This window comes from Carettochelys insculpta, chromosome 2, assembly GCF_033958435.1.
Source record: "Carettochelys insculpta isolate YL-2023 chromosome 2, ASM3395843v1, whole genome shotgun sequence".
Classification (NCBI taxonomy): Eukaryota; Metazoa; Chordata; order Testudines; family Carettochelyidae; genus Carettochelys; species Carettochelys insculpta.
In genome coordinates, this window is record NC_134138.1 from 167,797,457 (window position 1) to 167,815,035 (window position 17,579).

General features: G+C 40.5%; 1 protein-coding gene across 6 annotated transcripts in view; it reads right to left on the minus strand.

Annotated features, from left to right (window-relative positions):
- The window catches only part of FHOD3 (formin homology 2 domain containing 3), a 639,020-nt gene that overhangs the window by 14,993 nt on the left and 606,448 nt on the right, over positions 1-17,579 (minus strand). For 3 of the 6 annotated variants that reach the window (XM_074988017.1, XM_074988014.1, XM_074988018.1), the window contains 3 exons: positions 17,249-17,272; positions 13,419-13,590; positions 10,292-10,453 (listed from right to left, as the gene is read on the minus strand). In XM_074988017.1, coding sequence (XP_074844118.1) covers positions 10,292-10,453; positions 13,419-13,590; positions 17,249-17,272 — 358 coding nt within the window. Of the gene's footprint in view, positions 1-8,540; positions 8,579-10,291; positions 10,454-13,418; positions 13,591-17,248; positions 17,273-17,579 lie in introns of all 6 variants that reach the window. The other 3 variants (XM_074988019.1, XM_074988015.1, XM_074988016.1) reach the window with 2 other exon arrangements.

Below are 17,579 nucleotides of genomic sequence, written 5' to 3' on the forward strand. Positions count from 1 at the left end.
ACTCAATATTCAGACTACTTTTTAATTACTAACTAAAATGGTTTGTATCTCTGGCCCCATTTTAAGGTGGCAGCATCTTCCTCACTTATTAACTTGATTTTTATAGTGCCCACAATGACCCAGGTCATTGTACAGTCCTGGATGAAGAACACAAGCTTAATAAGCTTAGAATCTATGGTCCTGAAACAGGAAAGCATCCTGGTTCAGGACAGCACATACCTAAATGCTAAACTGAACTGGGGACCCATGCAGCCAAAGCTGCAGAAAAACTTACTATTAGGAGAAGTCTCCTGAGCAACTCCCTCCCACTTCTAGTAACTTAAGAGTGACTCCGTTAACATTAGCAAGCAAAATGTTCCATCGTTATTATTGCATAGTACTGGGATCATGAGTAATGAATGTAAAGTTCACAGGACACACACACACACACACACACACACACACACAAAGGCTGGGTCTACACATGCCCCTTCCTTTAGAAAGGGGCATGTTAATGAGCAGGTTTGAAAGATGCTAATGAGGCACTGCAATGAGTATGCAGCGCCTCATTAGCATAATGGCAGCCGCGGCGATTCGAAAGTGCAGCTTTTCGAATCACGTGCTGCCCGTGGAGATGGGACCTTCCGAAAGGACCCCCCCCAGTTTTCGAAAGCCCTTCTTCCGATCACAGATAGGTCCTGTCTTCATGTGCAACGCGCAATTCCAAAAGCTGCACTTTTGAATCACTGCGGCTTCCATTATGCTAATGAGGTGCTGCATATTCATTGCAGTGCCTCATTAGCATCTTTTGAACCTGCTCATTAACATGCCCCTTTCGAAAGGAAGGGGCACATGTAGACCCAGCCAAAGAGATAGGGGATGGAAGTTAAAAAAAGCAAGTGGATTTTAGCAGAGATATGAAGCATACACCTTCGATCAATTTATTATTTAATAATAGATGTGTTTGAGGCAAGAGCTAGGGCTTATAAACATAGAACTGTGTGCTCAAAAAGATAATGAGGAAGAGAAGGGCTGTTATCTTTGAACACATGAATTCTATGGAATTGAAATCTCAACCCAATAATCTCTGCCTCTCTTGACTGAAGTCTTTGCTGGGGAATAAAGAGGATTAAAAAGAAGATCTGTAAAACTGACAAGATAAATTGACATAAAAATGGTGCAGATGCTGATTATTCAGGGTTACTCTGGAGAAATTCAGGTGCCAGTAGTGGCGGGATTGTGCCCTCACCACCTGCGTGCTGTGCTGCTTTGAGTCAAAGCAAAATGCAAGGTAACTGCTGTGGGAATTTGTTTTGCTCCTCCAAACAGAGACATCCCTCCAAATGCAACCTCAATACTCTGACCAGTGCTGAAATTCTTGCCCTCATGAATAATCGTGTGAAATTTCTATTATTTCTATTACTTCCCTGAAGCCCCTTCCTCAAGAACTATTAGATCTTAAAAGCCAACAACACACTGCTTCTGATTTCTCTACCCAGATACTGGAAGGAAGATATCTCCTAGAAGGAAGGAAGAGTGATGTAAATACAGGCATATACATCTGACCTTGTGTAAACCAGAAGTCTTTATTAAGATGGACTGAAACCAAACTAAATCAAGTATATTTGAGGCCAACAGTGTAACCAGGCCACACATTATTTTTCAAATACCCAAGCAATATCTGTACTCATTGTGCCAAGAATTCAAAGAAAGAAAAACCTTTTAAACCTTTAAAATATACTACAGAAGAAAGAAAGATTAATGTGATTAAAAAGACGTTTGCTTTGCCAATTCAGAACAAAATAAATAACTAGAAGCAATGAAATAGTTCTATCGCTTGGAAGAGGTAAACTAAAGATGTCAAAATCAACTTCTGCTGTGAATGCCTTATACGGTATTACTTCTCACCATTCATTAGCAAGAGATAACACTGATTACTGATGATGGGGAACCATAAATACATCACCTCCTCATCATTCCTCTACAGAGCTATACTTCTACCTGAATTATCTAACATCCCATCACTTCACATTTTCTATGCATCTTTATCTTGCCAAATCCTGGATTCCCCACATCACCTTCACTTGGTTCTGGCCACATAACTAATATGCATCACTCAGTCAAGAAATCTAAGACCCTGCAGTACCAATGGGCTTTATTGGGCAATATTTTGGAAATCTCCATTCATCACCTGTTCTTTGATCCATTCTGTGTCTGGCTTCTGTACTCACTAGAGACCAGATATACACTTATAGTCAAAAGGACAGGTCAAAAAATTCACTAATGTTCTGGTAAACCCTGTCAGGGATCAAGCTGGGAAGCAAAATGGCTTCTCTTTAAAAACAATAACCAACCAAACCTACTAATACACCCTCAGCCTCCAAACTTGCTTTAACTGCCCAAAAGTCTGGTTAAAGTCACACAGCTCTTTGACTGGATCCCCTCTTTGGGAAATGACTATGGATTCTAAAGGTATGTCTACATTGAAATAAAAAACCCATGGTGGGCATATGCCTGCTGGCTCAGGCCCCTGGGCCTGTTTAACTGAGATGTAGATGTTCAGGATCCGGCTGGCCTGCAGGAGCTAGGACCCTGTGAGGTAAGATGGTTCCACGTTGGAGTCTGATGCCAAATGTCTACACCACAGTTAAACAACCTTTTAGCTCCAGCAGTGCAAGCCCCAGTCAGACAGCACAGGCCAGTCATGGGTGTCTCACAGAAGTGTAGCCAAACCCTAAGGGACAGACCGGACCAAGGAGTCATCTACTATAGGTTGAACCTCTGTAATCCAAAACTCTCTTGTCTGGCAAACTCCATAATCTGGCATGATTTTAGTTAGCTGGATGACTGCTTATCATGGGTGTGGCCAGGTTTGTTTTGTGATGTTATTTAGTGGTAATTTACCCCTAAATGTCTTCTAAGAGCCCAGTAAGCAGTGGAAGTGTTGGTAATGTGTGAGAAAATGTTGACCTCCCATCATCTGGCAAATTCTCTCATTTGGCAACGAAGTCCCATGGGTGCCAGAGGAGAGAGGTTCAACCTGTACTTGCAATGTAGCAGTGGAAGGGCCTGCATTGGCCACTTCTGCTCCCAGTACATTTGGCTGTCCTTGCCTCCCACTGAGCAGCCTAACTCCTAACTGTTCAGGGCCCACTTCCAACCTTTCAGCAGTTGGTCGTGCTGAATGACAGCAGCCCCAGCATGCTAGGAGACCACTCATTTGGGCAGCTGCTATCTCAGGATTGTGAGGGGTTTGGGGACCACAAGACCTAGTGTTACTGATGCCTGAGTCACTTCTGGAGGAAGTACTTGAATATGATTTGACTTGCTGTGTGCTTGGGTTTGTAACATACTACACGTGGGTTTGTGAACATCTATGTATTGCTCTATTCACCCACCCCACCTGTCTTCTCTCCACAAGCTGGAATAAGCAAGCATAAATGCCATACAGTGTTCCATGAACACCAACACCACAGATCAAAAAGGATCTTCTCTTCAAACACTCTTTCCAGCTATTGTATTAACCTACAGCAGACAAGTCCAGAAAAAAAACAGATGCTGTGACATCAATGTACACCAGTATATCAGCTGATAGAAAAGATCAGGATGTGACAGTTCAGACTTAAGCACCTACACGTGAAGAAGGTATTTTAAAAACTGACACTTATTTCATCAAAGACAAGGCTGTTTCCCATTGAAAGCTTAAGGTTATGGAGTCCAACCTAAAAAAATAAGCAATTAGTGCTTGGGAAGAAGCTCAGTGCACTGAAACAATATTCTGGATGTCAGTTGTTCTGGAGCTCTGGCTGCAAAATAAATTTCAGCTACCCTTAACAGGAATACAGGTTTACTAATCTTTTAAACGTAGTTGTCAGAAAACCTCTTGCTGAGACGGAAAAATGCTTCCATTGAACTGTGCTGGATTATAATAATTTAATTTACTGGGACAAAACATCAAATAAAAAAAAAACGCAAATGATACATTGTGCAGAGAAGGATGCATGTTCCCTGACCTTGCCAAACGAGTACAGCAGGTATAAATTTGATTAAAAAAAGAAGTTACTTGCCTGGTGCCAGTGCATTTATTCTTCTTAATGACGAGTAATTTTAGAAGAAATATATCTTTTTAGTATAACATATTTCTATCACTAGATTTTAAGGCTAGAAGAGACTGGACACCTGTGCAGAGAACAAGAATATCCAGAGCAATCATCATAATGATGCTGCAATATTTAGGAGGGATAATAATCTCATGATTAACACCTTAAACCAATGTTCAACTATTAGAGATCAGGATAAGACCTAATATGGGTGGGGGAGCAATTCACCCCATATCTGCAAATTGTGCAGCTCATACATTCTCCTCTGAAGCATTTGGTACTGGCCTTTGTCAGAGACAGGCTACAGAGCTAAGTGGATCACAAAATAGCCATTCCAGAGTTTCTATCCTCTAACCTGAGCTGCTGCATATCATAGGCATATTACATCCTGTAGTTACTACAATGATCTCAATAACACCTGCACAAACAAGATTATTTCTTTTAGAAGACATTGAAAATCTACTAGCTATCTGAGAGTCTATATCCGCTACTAAATCCATCTCCCATCTTCCAGAGTTTTAGCTATTTCATCTAATAGTATATTTTCCAATTCAATTAAACTTTTATTAGCTTGATGCTAACCCCATGCAAATTATTAGGATAAGTCTGTTTTGTTATGATAAATAGCATTTGATTAGTCATAATATCTATTCAATGTTTACTTATTGTAATTGTACGTAATTGTGACTAAGTGTGCATGAGTAACTTGATTGATTTGCTTGCTCTTTCTTCTTCCCAACTCCTTTCCTTACTGGACCCAGCAATTGTGGACATAGCTGTATATTCTAAGCAAAATCGCTTGGGATTTTGAAGTTTATATCATCTTTTTATTGAAAGACATAAAAATGTATAATTTCCATTAATTCCTGGTTTCAGTCAAGCCATAAATATCTGGATAGCAGGCTCTTTTACAGTATTTTGGCACTTTTGTACCTGGCCTTGTCCAGAAAAAATAAGCACTCAGACATATGAAAATGAAACAGAGAGAAAAAAAATTAACTGAGGTGTAAGCTGGTGGAACTCACAGCCAGCTCCAAACAGAAATTATATACCTGAGGAGTCAAAAGGTCATCCCCTTTCCAATTTTTATTCGATTAACATGTGTTATTCCAAAATAACACTGCATGAAATCTCAGCCTAAACTTCCTTTTCAGAGCTGGATCTTTGCAGGATTGTTTCTGACATCCTAGATCCCTTTCCTAGCATGCTATTCCCACCTTGTTTAAATTCAGGGTGGAGTCTAACCAGACAGGCCAACAATGGGATATTGTAGTAGCTAAGGCACTAAGACAGGACTTGTCTCTCATCTTATACTTGTCTTTCATTTAATATCTTCTCTACCAAAATACCTCAATTCCCACCTCTAGTTTTCTCAGATCTTCAGAACCTCTTATTGTGCAACTTCTATTTTTTATTCTTTACAACTCTGTGTTTCAAAGTCTGCAATTGTAACAGTGATCTTCAAATTCCTAAAACTAACTCAGTTATCCTTCTTAACTGGATTATGTTTACTGGAATTTGGACTGACACAAAGTGATTCTTAAAACTTCCTCATTTTTACTTTTCTCTCATATTCATTGTTCATTATGAATAGTGACAGAGAGATAGTGGTGTTTGTCTGTATTCTATCAAAACAAAGCAGCAGTCATGTAGCACTTTAAAGACTAACAAAATAATTGATTGGGTGACGAGCGTTTGTGGGACAGACCATCTGATCTGAAGAAGTGGGTCTGTCCCACAAAAGCTCATCACCCAATCAATTATTTTGTTAGTCTTTAAAGTGCTACCTGACTGCTGCTTTGTTTTGATTGTTTATTATGGTATCATTTCTGAAGTTCATCCCAGTCTGAGAGGAGAACCGGATAATCATAGCTATAGTATCACCTATTTTTCTACCTGGTTGGATAGCTGTACATCAGGGGTCAGCAACCTTTCTGAGGTGGAATGCTGAAATGTGACCTTCTGACCTCTGTGTAGTGTCCGAGGACCAGTGATACTTTTTAAAGATACTAATAGTCCTACTTCCAATTAGCAGAGTAGACTTCTTGTGACCCCAGCATTGCTTTATGCAGGATTAGTTAAAAAGTATAAAGGGTCATTTCTTGCTGAGATCTAAAATGTTTTTTCCCCACAATTATACAAAAGTGCTGACTCCAGGGGGTCACCATGTGCTGGCCTGCACTCCAGCAGGGGCCCCAGCCCTGGCCCCGGCTCCAGCCCCATGTTCCAGCAGGGGCTCCTGCATCCCACCCATGCTGAATGTGGGTTCGGGAGTGGGGCTGAGCTCCCACTGCATGCCAGTCTAAATCAGCTTGGGTGCCAACAATGGAATGTGTGCTGGGGTTGCCTGCTCTAAATGATGTTATTAAAAGACAGAAAGCTGCTGTCAGTGTATGGCAATGCAAATAACACACGTCCACCCTCTCCATTTTTATTTAATGCTTGTGAAACATGCTGAATGGAGAACACTAGAGACTGGAGTCTTCATTTGTATGCAGAACAGGATTATCAGAGGAAGGAACAGTGCAAGCTTCCCATGGCAATTTAACTTTGAGGGCTCAGATCTAGGGATGAGACATGATAATTCAGTTTCTGTGGTTCATTCAATCCTTGCACTTTCTATTAATGCTTCCAATGAGAGTATCAGATGGTGAGGCTGTGTTCTCCCACACTCTCTGGTCCAAAACATATGTCATATTTATTTGTGTCTATTTTCTTTATCTTCTCGTCTATGAAAGATATTGATAGAATCACGGGAAAGGTTTGCAACACAATCATGCCTAACTCATTTATGTTTCTAGTTTTGCTCAAAATACAAACATCCAAGTGCAGATTTATTGAAAACTTTGCTAATCTTTAAATGAACCTGGGCAGATTCATGGTTCTGCATTAAAATCCTGACAATTTTGTGGTTTTCCATGGTTGCTAAACAGGTTGCACCTTCTTTGTGTGGTACTCTTTGGACCTTGGTGGTCCCGGGTGAGGGATTTTGCCAGACCAGAGAAGGTGAATGGTTCCTGGCCACTCCCAATGGCCTGTCACAGTGGGCTCCCTGGCCCTGCTGCCCCAGCTTGGCTGCAAAAAGGGCTGCCTGGGGACACTGTTGTCCCAGTCTGGCCCCAGCTCCCTTGGGGCTGCCAGGGGATGCTGCCTCTGGATCCAGCCTGCTGCCCACTGCAGGGCTGCCAGGAGGCCAGCTTGACTGGTCCAGGACAACCTGTACAAACCATGATGCAATTCAAGTTAGTTTCACTTTGACATTTTGAGTTTGACTGAACACCATCCTAGCTTTTACTGTGAGTGTATGTGTAGGGATGGGTCTCGCTAACCTCTGTGGCTCAGAACAGCCATCTACTCTGTCTTTTGCTCTTTATGCAACAACGATACCTAAAAGTCTACAGTGCCAACCCATCAAAAGCTCTAGTTTCGAATATAGTCATGCAGATCTGTACCACTTTTTACTGACCCTTGACCGTGCACAGTTCAGAACAGCTTTTCCCATTTTTTGATCTTAATTTCTACATTAATATTGATAGGGTCCTGCTTAGTTCCTTGGAGAGAAAATGCAGATTTTTTGTTATCTCTTCAGCTCCATTGTTTTTCAAGCCAAACTATTTTATATATTAATTATCCAGGTATATCAAGTACCACTGAAGCAGTTCAGTTCCAGAAGTGCCTTACCCTAAACTACTGAACTTTAAATGCATTTTCAAATTGTCCTTTAGTCAACTTAAAAGGGAAGCCGAGGCCTTGAAGACAAAACAAGTGAGACACCTGGGATCTATCAAGGCTAATCACAATGGAAATCAATCCCAGCCTAAACATTTACTGAGTCCTTAATCCCTGTTGATGTTTTCACTAAACATAAATGAAAACTGGCCCTATGGAAAATATATAGTATTTTCATTATTATCCCTTTTTCTGTAGCAAGTGGTTCCCTGGAAGAAAGGTGCCTGGCAAAGACAGTGAACATATGGCTTTTCTGTGTATATGAGGAGAGGATTGCTAACAGAGGAAATAGTTTAGCATGGGGTAAACCACAAAAATATGCAAACATACAGGGAATCTGTTTGATATGCATGAGTCACCTACAGCAATCAGCACAAATGGAGAGTGCAAGTGCATTCGGGGAAACAGGTGGTGGCTGTGGATATACTGCTGAGAGCTGTGGTGTACTTTGTGACAGAAAATAAAATAGATAATCCAGTGTCAGCTGATTATCTTTGCTGGAAGGCTTGCTCATTGAACTGGAAAGTCTATTTCATTTTTAATTTCTCTGAGGAAGTTGCCACATGCAAAAATCCTTCTTTTGGCATTCTGGGAAGAGTGAATGTGTTTTTGCCATATGCTAGCTAACAAAAAGCAAGTGCCGTGTGCACAGAATGCTTTCGATCACCAACAAGGTTAACTTAGCAAAAATAATTCTACAGAAAAGTATGCTTGTTACGATCTTTCACTCACTGTTGTTGTTTCTTCTTTGTTCTAACTTCCTGGAAATGCTAAAAAATGGATGAAGAGGTGGTCACAAAGCCACAAACAGTGAATATGATTAAAATCTCACCTTTCCCACGGTACTTGCAATATTCTCCACGCTTAGAATGGGGACTATCACAAATAATATTGTGACTTAAACTACTGCATTCAATAAACATCAAGGCCAAATTTCTGAAACTTGGATGACTACTGCAGTTTTATTCTCAGAGAACAGAATTTCAAGATAATTTCCCTTAATTAAACCAGCTTTGTGGCTGCTTTAGCTGCAGAAAGATGTAGTGATAAAGGGAAAATCAGACAAATGCCTGTCAGGGATGATCTAGATGGTACTTGGTCCTTCCATGAATGCAGCAGACTGGGGTAGATGACCTCTCAAGGTCCCTTCCAGTCTTATGATTCCATGTTTAAATTTGTGAAATAATACATTCAACAGTGGCTTTTAATAGTTCAGACACAATGTCATTTGTTTTTGTAGAAAAAAGTCAAGTACAACAGGGCATATTATGTATTCTGCATATACAGACACAAATAATTTTTTCATTAATATACACTGCCTGCCTGCAATTTAATTTTGTTTCCAGTTGAGTTCTTTAACCGATTGCTGTACCCTTTTGGTGTGCACTGTGATAACAGAAACATTGAAGCACTCCCTCTCATTGGACTCCTTTTCCTACTAAAGACTCTTGAGTTCTCTAGTAGACACCTACTGCCCACCGTACAAAATGGTTATTAATCTTTCTATAACTGTTCTTTGAGATGTGTTGCTCATGTCCATTTTCACACAGGCGTGCCTATGCACTATTGCTGGAAGGTTTCTCCCTCAGTGCTATCTGTCAGGTTAGCTATGGTACCACCTGGAGTCACATCTTCATGGCACTGTATATAGGAGCCCACTGACTTAAGGCCTCCTTGTTGGCAATTCAGAAAGAGAGGTAGGAGGGCAACTTTAGGAATACACATGAGCAACACGTCTTGAAGAACAGCAGCTGTGGAAAGGCTAGTAACTGTGTCTTCTTTTACAATGTGCTTCCTTAAGTCTGTTCCCGTGCAGGTAGTTCCCAGGCAAAGGCTGGAAATGGGTTTCGGAGTTCAGCAACAGACTGTACGAAAAAAAGGAATTGAGACAGCACCGGGTCTGCAGGCACCTATATAGAGTGTCATGAAGACCTATATGGAGTTTTGGAGCTGACCTAGCAGACACCACTCAGGGAAAAACCTTGTGGTCAGAGAGCACATACATCTACATTGGAATGGACATAAGCAAGCACTTGAAGAAGAAGAAGAATAGATATGGACTTGTACATCCAATACCTCATTTTATCATATAGGTAGCAAAACTATCTACATTTTGAAAGCCAGGTTCAAGCTGTGAAATTTTTTTTACCTGATATTAATTCCATAGAGTATTTTTGCCATTATGTTGTATGCTGTTTTGCTCAAGCAAAATATCTAATTCCAAACTTTCTAAATGCTAAGTGGATTTTAAGTCATGATAATAGCCTATCACTTATATGTAAATTTTAAACTGTAACATTTCAGGACAGAGCCTTAGGTGCACAGATTTCAATAAAATCACCAGAGTTAGGTAGATTCACGTGAGCTATGGAACTGGCCCTGTATATTTACACACCTATATACATATAGGTGTGTATATGAAAAGAGATGGATGGACAGATGGCTTTCCTCTCCATTGGTACAAGTTCATCAGTAGTACTCACATGACTTCCTGTTTGCTCGTGACCGTTTCCTCTCTCTAGGCACCGCTCGCTGACTTGGCACTTGGGTGGCTGACTTTACAATGCGATCCATGATCTCATCAGCTGCATCATCTGTAGCATTAGGTGAATCATCGGCAGAAGCGTTCCATGAACTGATACGACCTGGAAAGAACCGAATTCTTAGTAAAAGAATCTCCCTGCACACATCACATTTGTTTGTAGGTGGATCAGGGCAGAATAATGGCAGCCAGCGCACCGATCATTGTTTTGAATTCGTTGGGGTGAACATCTCTACTCTTTGTTGAAAATTTTAGATAACACCCCAGCTACTCAGCAGCATCACCAGAGAGCATGAGCTATAAGGGAATTGCACACTGACCTTAACTCATGGCTCTGCTCTAGATTATGCAGCTGGCAATAGTTTCACAGAGACTATCTACCAGCTGGGGATTGGTGGAAGGCAGTATGCTCTCCTCACATCCCCTTTAGCTCCCTGCACTGGAGTTAGAGTAGGTGGCACAGAAGTCGGTGCCACACCTGTTGCCAAGCTTGTGGCACAAAGAGGTTGTAGTGGAGTAAAGAACTGGGTTCATTATGGTTCCCCCACCCATCCTTTGAAGGGAAGAAATGACCTTTTCACTGCACAGTTGGCTATTTCCCAGCACAACTGTATGTGCTCTATGAAAAGCAGAAAAGCAAAAGTAGTTGCCAGCATGCTAGGACTGAAAAGCTATACAAGCAATTTTGATTAAAACCACATGCACGTACCAAAATCCCACCAGAGAGCCATGTCACTGAACCCAAGAGATCCACGAAATTTTGGCCCACTCTGCTGCTCAGAGGCCTCTTTCAGGCACATCTCTGGTTTCTCCACTAGCTATTACTATTTTTTAATCATGGAGTGGTTAGTTGGTCAGAACAATAATGATGAGGAGCTTTCCAAGAGAGATGGCTCAGTAAACACAGTCAGCTTTGAGAAACATCAGTAGTGAGACCACCTTTTGACACTTCAATGTTCACAGAAAATAGCAGTCTTGAGTAGCAGCATATCCTGCTGCTTATTTTCCTGGCTCCTGTCAACAGCAGTTCCACACACTCTTTCATATCTGGCATTTGATCGTCTGGAACTCTCACATCACTGACACTGTAACCCTAAGTAAATTTTAGTTACATTTTCCAGAAGTACTGTATAGGGAAAATAAATACAAATAAATACAGCAAATACAGTGTAAGTTTCCAGCGTACTACACTACCACTGTTGGTAAATAAAGTACTCCACACACATTTTTGTTTGTTTCTTAATATCTAGTCTTGTTTTCTTCTTTAGTGTTATGCATTGCTAGGTATGCCTCTCTATTATCCAGAATATTTGGATATCTGGCAACCTCCTGGTCCTGGGGTTGCCGGATATGAAAGAATTTACTCTATTAGGACATGGATCCTAACAGGCTGCTGTGTGGCTCACTCTACAGCTGCCTCTATTGTTTTTTAAGCCAACAGGAGCTAAATCTTATTACAGACCACACTGCTCACTAACACTTAATTCATTATGTCAGCTGTTTAGCTTACTGCAGAGCCACTTTGAGTTGTTTATTTCTTTGTAGCTTAGCTACTCTGCCTGTTTTTTAAATGGGGGCTTTTGGAGCCAGGCATCAAAACTTTAATAACATATACACAGAAAATGTTTCATAGAAGAGTAGGGGCTAGAGGCATAGTGATACCAAAAGGAATCAGTAATAGATACCATTTCCATACATGATGAAAAGGATATCTATGAAGAGCAGGCCTTACTGTCAAGAATTAATGACTTAAATTTAGGTGAATGGTGTGTACTCCAGAACCACATTCTGGGAATCAATTAATAAATCACAGTTGTGAGAATAAATGTGAAAGGTAAATTAATTAATGAGCCCACTATCTGTGATACGATTCAACAACAAGGAAGCGGCTTGCTTTCCATGCTTCTTCCAGTCCATTTCTCCGAGGAAGTGAGTTTCACCCGTGAAAGTTTGTGACATAATAAATCTGTTGGTCTCTAAGGTGCCACAGAACTGTTTGTTATTTGTGGTGCATATTATGAGTAGCAATCCCAGCGGATCACATGATGAAGAAGAAATGAAGCCATCTCTTTGTCGGGTATGGTTGAACTACTGTAAGCCTTTGTCAGAGTATTGGGTCTGCACACTGTAAACTGGGATAACATTTGGTTCCCCAGGATTGAGTTGTTAGAACTGAAAAGTGCTGACACTTGCCAACTGTTGGTTTAAAAGGAAGAAGAAATAGCCATGATAGTTGCCAGCAAATCCATGGCTACCTATAGAAGGAAGATGCTCTGCCACCAATCTGCTCTCTCTTTACCAGCTGGTATCACTGGTCATAATAGGGCACTAAGTGGCATCAATATATACATGCATCTGGCACAGATACAAGCCTGGGGTGCATTATGCTTTACCCATGGATTATTAGTGTTCCCTGTGGAATGATTTCCATGATTGGTATGACTGATTCTTCATCTTCCATTTAATTTTTAAACTGGTTTTACAAAAACAATACCAAGCTCGTATATATGGTGTAGACTCACATCTTCACTATATGAAAGAATTCTGTGCGGTAGGATAAATCCCATAGCAGGGAACTATTTATACATTTACAATTATCTTTTCCTTCAAGAACTTTGTGGATTCTTCTCCACTTTCCCCACCATTCCTCATGAGCTTTGATGCCCTTTAAGTAACACTTTGTGGTCTAACACGGCTACTTTTGACTTGCTTTTATTGGACTATATTATGTAGACCTCAAATAGGTTTCATAATAAAAAGAGACTAGAGGAATACAGACTGTGCCTTAAGCGGGAGCGTGACTCACGCAGGAAGGAGACTGTTAATTTTACTTTTGTAACTCCCACTGTCTCAGCTGGAGACCACCTGCCTGATCCCAGACAAACCACCCTAAGTGTCTGTGCCCCATCTGTAAAATGGGGGATAACAAAAATTGCTTTTTCTCATTTGACTCTTTAGATTACCAGCGGTCCACTGGGCTGGTATGACCTCAACATCTTCCTGCAATACACACCGTAAACAATACCAAGGCCCAAAGGGAGTTGAGAAAACAAAAGCATATTGTTTACCTCTGCTGGCTCTGCTTCGAGTACGAACTCCTGGCACAGTGGTGCTTTCCCCACCGACAGAGGAAGTCTTCAGCACAGCCTTCATGTTCTCGTGCTCTGCTGCATCTTCAGCATACTGCAGGCCCTGGGGCTGGCTCTGAGATGGAGTGGAGTTACTGGAGAACTTTCCAGACTGCAGAAGGAAAAATATATGGTTGTTTAATAGACACGCTGTATGTTAGACAGCCAAGTTGGGTGAGGTAATATTTTTTATTGGACAAACTTCTGTTGCTGAGAGTGAAGCTTGTGAGCCTACACAGAGCTCTTCTCTGGGTCTAGGAAAGGTATGCAGAGTGTCACACAATTATAAGAAGGCACAAATAATAAAGTATAAATTGTTAACATGTATTTCAAAGGACCATTCAAGGTTAAATGGCCCTTTAACACTATTCCAGTCATAAGGAAGAAAGGAAAAGGGGATGACAACTGGAGCGAAGGTTATAAGTGGAGTTACATATTGTTGTAATAGACCATCAATCCATCGTCTCTATTCAGTCCATGATTTGTAATTGTAGCAGAGTTATCAGTTTCATCTCCCAGCCTTGTTTTTAAAATTGTTATGCAGTTTCTTCTGAGGATGAGGACTGACAGGTCAGCTTTTGTGTGATTGCTTTGTGAAAAGCATTCATCCACAGGTGACAGGGGGTTTTTGTCTTTTGTCATTTTCCTGTAAGTTCATGCGACAGCTTAGTGATTGTCTGGCTTTATCCCTATACTTGCTACTATGGCATTTAATGCACTGGATGAGGTGTACCATGGACCTTAAAAGATGTGTTGTGGGTTACCGTTCATTGTAGTAACAGAGATATGTCTTCAGGCTTTGCCTCTGTTGTTCCGGCAGGATCTGGGCTTACTTTGAGTTGGTGTGCCCTGGTGTGTGCAGCTTGCTTCTGATGAGTTTGCAGAGACCGGGGAGGTTATATGAAGGCCAGAAGAAGGGATTCAGGAAATATTTCCCTCGGGATGGGGACTTTTGGAGTATGTGTTGTACCCGTTTGACAATACCCCTTATGGATTCCAGTGGAGGGAGTTAGGTGTCAACTAGCAGTGCATGGCCACGGGAGTTCTGTTATTTAATTCCAGAGATTGAAAACAATAAAGAAAATATGCCACTTGTTTAACACTGCACATCACATGCTGAGCAGTAGGCACACAATTGGAGATCCTTGTCTGTGTGGACTCACTTGTAGTACAGGCTGTCTCAAAGAGGCACAATATTCACTTCTCCAAGAGAACAGACCCTGACAGCTATAAGAACAAGGGAATATGAAGGTGCATATAAAGTCCTCAAAAATCCTAGGCATAAGTGTGGACGTTAATGTTCATACTTTTTCCATTAGAGTATAGGGTATGAACAGTGGGGTAGACTCAATGACTTCCTGAGGTCTTTTCCAACCCTATGATTCTGTGAAACAAAGGCCTGCTGTGGGACCCTGTGTAAGGGCCTGCTCTTGGGACTCAAATACCACAGTGATGGGCACACTAGAGGGATGACGTTTGCTAAGCAAGGAGAAGGTAGGGGGTTTTTTTTCTTTCTTTTTTTGGAACATCAATCAACTACTGCTAACTTGGCAGAGCAGTAATAGTTTCACTGTCCATGAAAGGAGACGTTTTCCTGCTGTCCCTAACTTCCCCCTCTACTCCTGCCTCCCACATTTGTATGGACAACCGTCAAGCAGTTCTAACAGCAACTGCATACAGTAAGTTAAAAATACATTAAGAACAACACTGAAGAAATGCTGCCAAATAATTTCATGGCTGGAGAACAAAAATTGCAGGCGGCTGTAAGAAGAACAAACAAATCCTTAAACAGATTTTGGAGTCTGCCCTTCACTCACTGAGTCTGCATATGATTTCTGTATTATCAAGACAACATTAAGAAACAGATTCTAAATTAGCTGCACATAGATAACATAAATTAATGTAATACTAAGCTGAGGTTTTATCAGTTACCAGAGAAACCTGTCTGGGGGATGAAGTCAGACAACATACAGCAGGATCAAATGATCTCTAAGAACTTCTACAGAGCAAAACACTTTAAGAGAGCAAGATGTTTTCAGGGGAGAAGCATGTTATATTTCTATTTCAGACTATGTATGCTAAGGTTAAAATATGCCACTCACTCTCATGGTTCACTGTCGGAAAGAACATTTAAAGTATGTTTCTACTATGAAAAGTGATTACGTAAAAATGGTAACTTGTTACTTAATACTCCTGCCCCAGTGTTATGTTCAGAGTCAGATTTGCAAGCATGAGGGCTAAAATATTTTCACGTTTCTCTCACTCCTGTTAGCCCTGGAGACATAACACAGAAAATGTTGAATACTGAATGTTTATTAATCTCCTATTGTAAGGCCAGTCAGTTAGACTCCAGAAAACTCACTGACCCTTTATTATTGGTTATATTTTTGGAAGGAAAGAGCCCAGCTTGACTCTCAGAGCCTATGTTGAGCTTGCAGGGCTGATTGTAAAGAAACCTCATTGGTTTACCTGAAAATTGAAAATATTTGATCCAGAAATTTCTGGGAGAATGACACTACTTAAACAAAATGATTTGTCAAATTAGACCTGTAAATTATCCAATAAGAAAACAATAATACTTGTGAGGCACTGAGCTAAATACATGAAGTTGAGATGTATTACTGATAGTGCATGCCTAGAATTTGCCTCATAAGTGCTAGAATCTCACACATTAAGATAAAAGTTAGAAAAATATTTGTGATAAACTTCTACTGCAATGCATGCCAGTCTTGGTTTAAAAATAATATTGAGAGTAGGTTGAAAATTCATCAGATACAAAATGTCACAGAAAAACCAAAGAAGACGATCATTACATAACCATTAGTGAGAATACACACATTAATCAAATATTCATGCACAAATGTTCACACAATAGCATGCATTGTTCCAGCTAATGGGTTCAAATCATCACTCCCTTGGTGATTCCTCATGTTCTGCCCCACTTAAATGTTAGGTTATAATCTTTGGGGAAGAAGAAGTCCCACATAAGTAGCTTCCTACCTATTTTTTATTTTCAAATGCTGGTGCTTCACTTATCCACAAAGACTAGTCCCTTGTACAAATGACTGTCATTATGAAGCACGGGGCATTCAGCCAATCAAATTGCTTGGTTAGATAAACTGGGTAAGTCAGTTATTTTTGAATATAGATTGCATTACACAATGAGATGTTGTCCATAACAATAGAGTGTTTCACTGGGAATACAGCAGGTTTGCCAGCTGGTACATTATTTATTTACTTTCAGAGTCGGGTATTAAGAGGAATATTAAGAAGTCCAGAAACTACACCATAGTTCAATTCTTTGGGATTCACAGTGCAGATGTTTAAGAATTTCATGTTGCATTTTTATAGACAGGTATTTGAACTGTTCATAACATAAACATTTGCACATATATACAGGTCAACACTGATTATTTTGTTGTCACAGGAATCTTTATCCAAAACGGAGTGGTTTTCCCCACAACACTCAGATTATTGTGATTTAGGATAGTTATAGGAATTATCAACTTAATTACTAGATTTTGGGAATAGGAGAAAGAAAGTTTTAGATAATTAAGGCCCCCAAATCAGGATTTATAGCAGAGCACTTACGTTCATAAGAAAAAGTACTTTCTAGCTATACTCTTAGGACAGAGTCAAAAAAGCCATGAGAATGAGTCACAGTTTCAGTTGAGCTAATGGTCTTGAACATTCCATACTATCTGAGTTAGAACTGGGTCTCACAGCACACAGGGGATGTGGAAATGACATGCTCTTTCAAAGAATCATACCTCTACATCCTCCTCTTCATCCGTCTACCAGAGGAGACAAAGGAGAGAACAGAGAAGGAGAAAGAGCATTGTTTAGCAAGTACAGTAGAATCAAACCATGGTACTGTTTAAGCAACAAGAAGGATTCAAATGTTTATGAAAACCTCATGCTCCTCACAGGGTTTTCTCAGTGAATGGACACAGAATGCCTCTCATCCTTTGTATTATACTGAAAATGGGTTTTTGTTTCTATGCACAGGTAGGGAAAACTCCTGGCTTGTAGTTTCTTTTTTTACCTTTATGTTTTCCTGTTGTTTGTTATTGCCTCTCATGATTTCTCATTCAGAGTCAC